Genomic DNA, 2,770 nt, shown 5'->3' with positions numbered 1-2,770 from the left:
ATGTAATCCTTCTCTTCGATACAAAACGTATCCTCTTCATATATGATCTTGTCCTGTCGGTATATGATCTGTATCTTTGGAGAAATTCTCCACATCATCATCATCGTTTAACATCTGCTTTCCATGCTAGCATGGGTTGGACGATTTGACTGAGGACTGGTGAAACCAGATGGCTACACCAGGCTCCAATCTAATTTGGCAGAGTTTCTACAGCTGGATGCCCTTCCTAACGCCAACCACTCAGGGAGTGTAGTGGGTGCTTTTTACGTGCCACCAGCACGAAGGCCAGTCAGGCGCTACTGGCAACGGCCACGCACAAAATGGTGTATTTTATGTGCCACCGGCACAAGAGCCAGTCCAGGTGCACTGGCAATGATCTTGCTCGAATGTCTTTTCACGTGTCAGGAGGGCGACGTTGGTATAATACAATTATCTGATGATGATAATGATGGTAGTGAAGATTATTGTCAAAATATCTTTACCTCATATGTCAGCTTCTTGCTGCAAGACACAGTTTGGCCATAACTCACACTATTCTCGTCTGTTACCTGAAAATAGATGAGCAATTATTGTCAGTCAGTTGGGGAAAGAACTGTTAAAATACCTGATTGTTATAGCTGTTGTTTAGCCCTGGGCACACCATGATTGAGCAAACCCACGGTCTACAAAAGACGCTCCAAACAAGACCATCTTGTCATATATTCCAAATTAGACTTTGTAATAATATTAGTAAAGAGGTTAACCAATGGATTTTAACACAAGTTGTCTTTGCTCCATGCCCAGTGGTTTCTTGGTGCACTCTCTGGATTCCAGGTTCAAACCCCACCAAGATCAACTGCATTTTAACTAACATATTGAAAACAACAAGAATAATATTGGTTTCAAATTTTGGCACAAGGCCAGCAAGTGTGGGGGTGGGGTGGCCCCCAGTGTTCAACTGATCTGGAAGGGACAAAATACCGCTAAGGATTTTGCCCAGCGTGCTAGGGATTCTACCATATCACTGCTTTAATAACGATAATAATAATAATAATAATCCTTTCTATCAAAGGCACAAGGCCTAGTCGATTACATCAACCCCAGTATTCAACTGGTACTTATTTTGTCGACCCCCCAAAAGGACAAAAAGCAAAGTCAACTTTGGCGGAATCTGAACCGCTAAGCATTTTGCCCAGCGTGCTAACAATAACAACAACAACAGCATCAGCAACCAACCTCATAAGCAACATTGTCCTGTCCAGACTTGCTTTGCATGGCAACTCCAGGGCAGTGTCCGCAGTCTGTGGTGTTGCTCGAGTGAGGTGCATGCTTACACAATCTGCGGAAGTAGGACACGAATGAACAGAAGACAGAGAAGATGGCCCTCAGCACGGTCAAAATGTTGAAGGGGACAGGGAGCGTGAGGCTGTCGTCCATGTATTCCATGTAGAGGAGGCTACGGGCATACTTCCATTCTGCATCGGAATAGGTCTGCAAGGAAAGAGAGAAAGAGAGACAGAATTACTTATATGTGTGTGTGTGTTTATGTTTGTAAATGTATGTATGTGTGTAAAGTCGACCGCGGTGGAATTTGAACTCAGAACGTGGCGACTGGCGAAATACTACTACTACTACTACTACTACTACTACTACTACTACTACTACTACTACTACTACTACTACTACTGCTGCTGCTACTGATGATGATACTCACCGCGATATTCTCAAATGACCTGGTCATCATTGCTATCAGCATGTTGAGCAGCACGGTTACCATGGCGATATTGTATATCCCGTAGATGACGTAGCCGACGTCTTCGGTGAAGGAGTTGTCATAGTCCCCCAGTTGGACGGCATGGGGTTCGCCCCTTCCAAACAGCGACCAGAAGGCTGTGCGGAATGTACTGATGAAACTAGGAGAGATAGAAGAGGAAGATATACAACGGGAAATGTTCGTTTAGTTATACATATGTGATTGTGTGTGTATGTGTAGACAAATGGCTCAGTGGTTAGAGCATCGGGCTCTCAATCATGAGATAGTGAGTTCAATTGTGTTGTGTTCTTGAGCAAGTTACTTTATTTCACGTTGCTCCTGTAGAAATGAGTTGCAATATCAATGGTACCAAGTTGTATCAGCCCCTTTGCCTTTCCCTTGGATAACATCAGGGGACATGGAGAGGATAGTCTGGGTGACTGATGGTCTTCTATAAACAATCTTGTCCACGCTTGTGCCTCGGAGGGGAACTTCCTAGGTGCAATCCCATGGTCATCCATGAGCAAAGAGGGTTTTTATTCTGGGTATATATATTTAAGTTTATCTCCACAGATTTTCCATAGGATATGTATGTATGTGTGTATGTATATATGTGTGTGTGTATATACATACATACATATATATATAGGGAGAATTCACAAAAAAACAACAGATGAAGACAGGTGGTGTTGAAAACAAATAGATGTATTAGTATATTTAATGACAGTTATAGTTCTCCTTGTTGGTACACATTTGCTTACTGCTACCTAAATAAATTTCATATATATATATATATATATATATATATATGTATATATATACACATTATAAGTACAGAAGTGAAAAATTATGTGACATGGAATTCAGTTATAAGTGGCCTATACTCCGCGTTGGAGGGTTAAAAGCAAGAAAGACACATATATACACATACATACATATATACATATGATATATATATATATATATGTGTATATATGTGTGTATATATATATATATATATATATATATATATATATATATATATATATATATATATAT

General features: G+C 40.5%; 1 protein-coding gene across 1 annotated transcript in view; it reads right to left on the bottom strand.

Moving 5' to 3' along the window:
- Positions 1-431: 431 nt before the first annotated feature.
- The window catches only part of LOC106878156 (short transient receptor potential channel 7), a 16,135-nt gene continuing 13,796 nt past the window's right edge, over positions 432-2,770 (bottom strand). Inside the window, exons 10-12 of the mRNA XM_052978136.1 lie at positions 1,694-1,892; positions 1,216-1,470; positions 432-548 (exon numbers count right to left, since the gene is read on the bottom strand). Of these exons, the coding sequence (XP_052834096.1) occupies positions 468-548; positions 1,216-1,470; positions 1,694-1,892 (535 nt within the window). The 3' untranslated portion in view covers positions 432-467. The remainder of the gene's footprint in view (positions 549-1,215; positions 1,471-1,693; positions 1,893-2,770) is intronic.

The sequence above is a fragment of the Octopus bimaculoides genome, chromosome 30 (assembly GCF_001194135.2).
Source record: "Octopus bimaculoides isolate UCB-OBI-ISO-001 chromosome 30, ASM119413v2, whole genome shotgun sequence".
Taxonomy (NCBI): Eukaryota; Metazoa; Mollusca; class Cephalopoda; order Octopoda; family Octopodidae; genus Octopus; species Octopus bimaculoides.
Note: the sequence above shows the minus strand (reverse complement) of the source record. Positions and strands in the feature narration are given on the sequence as shown.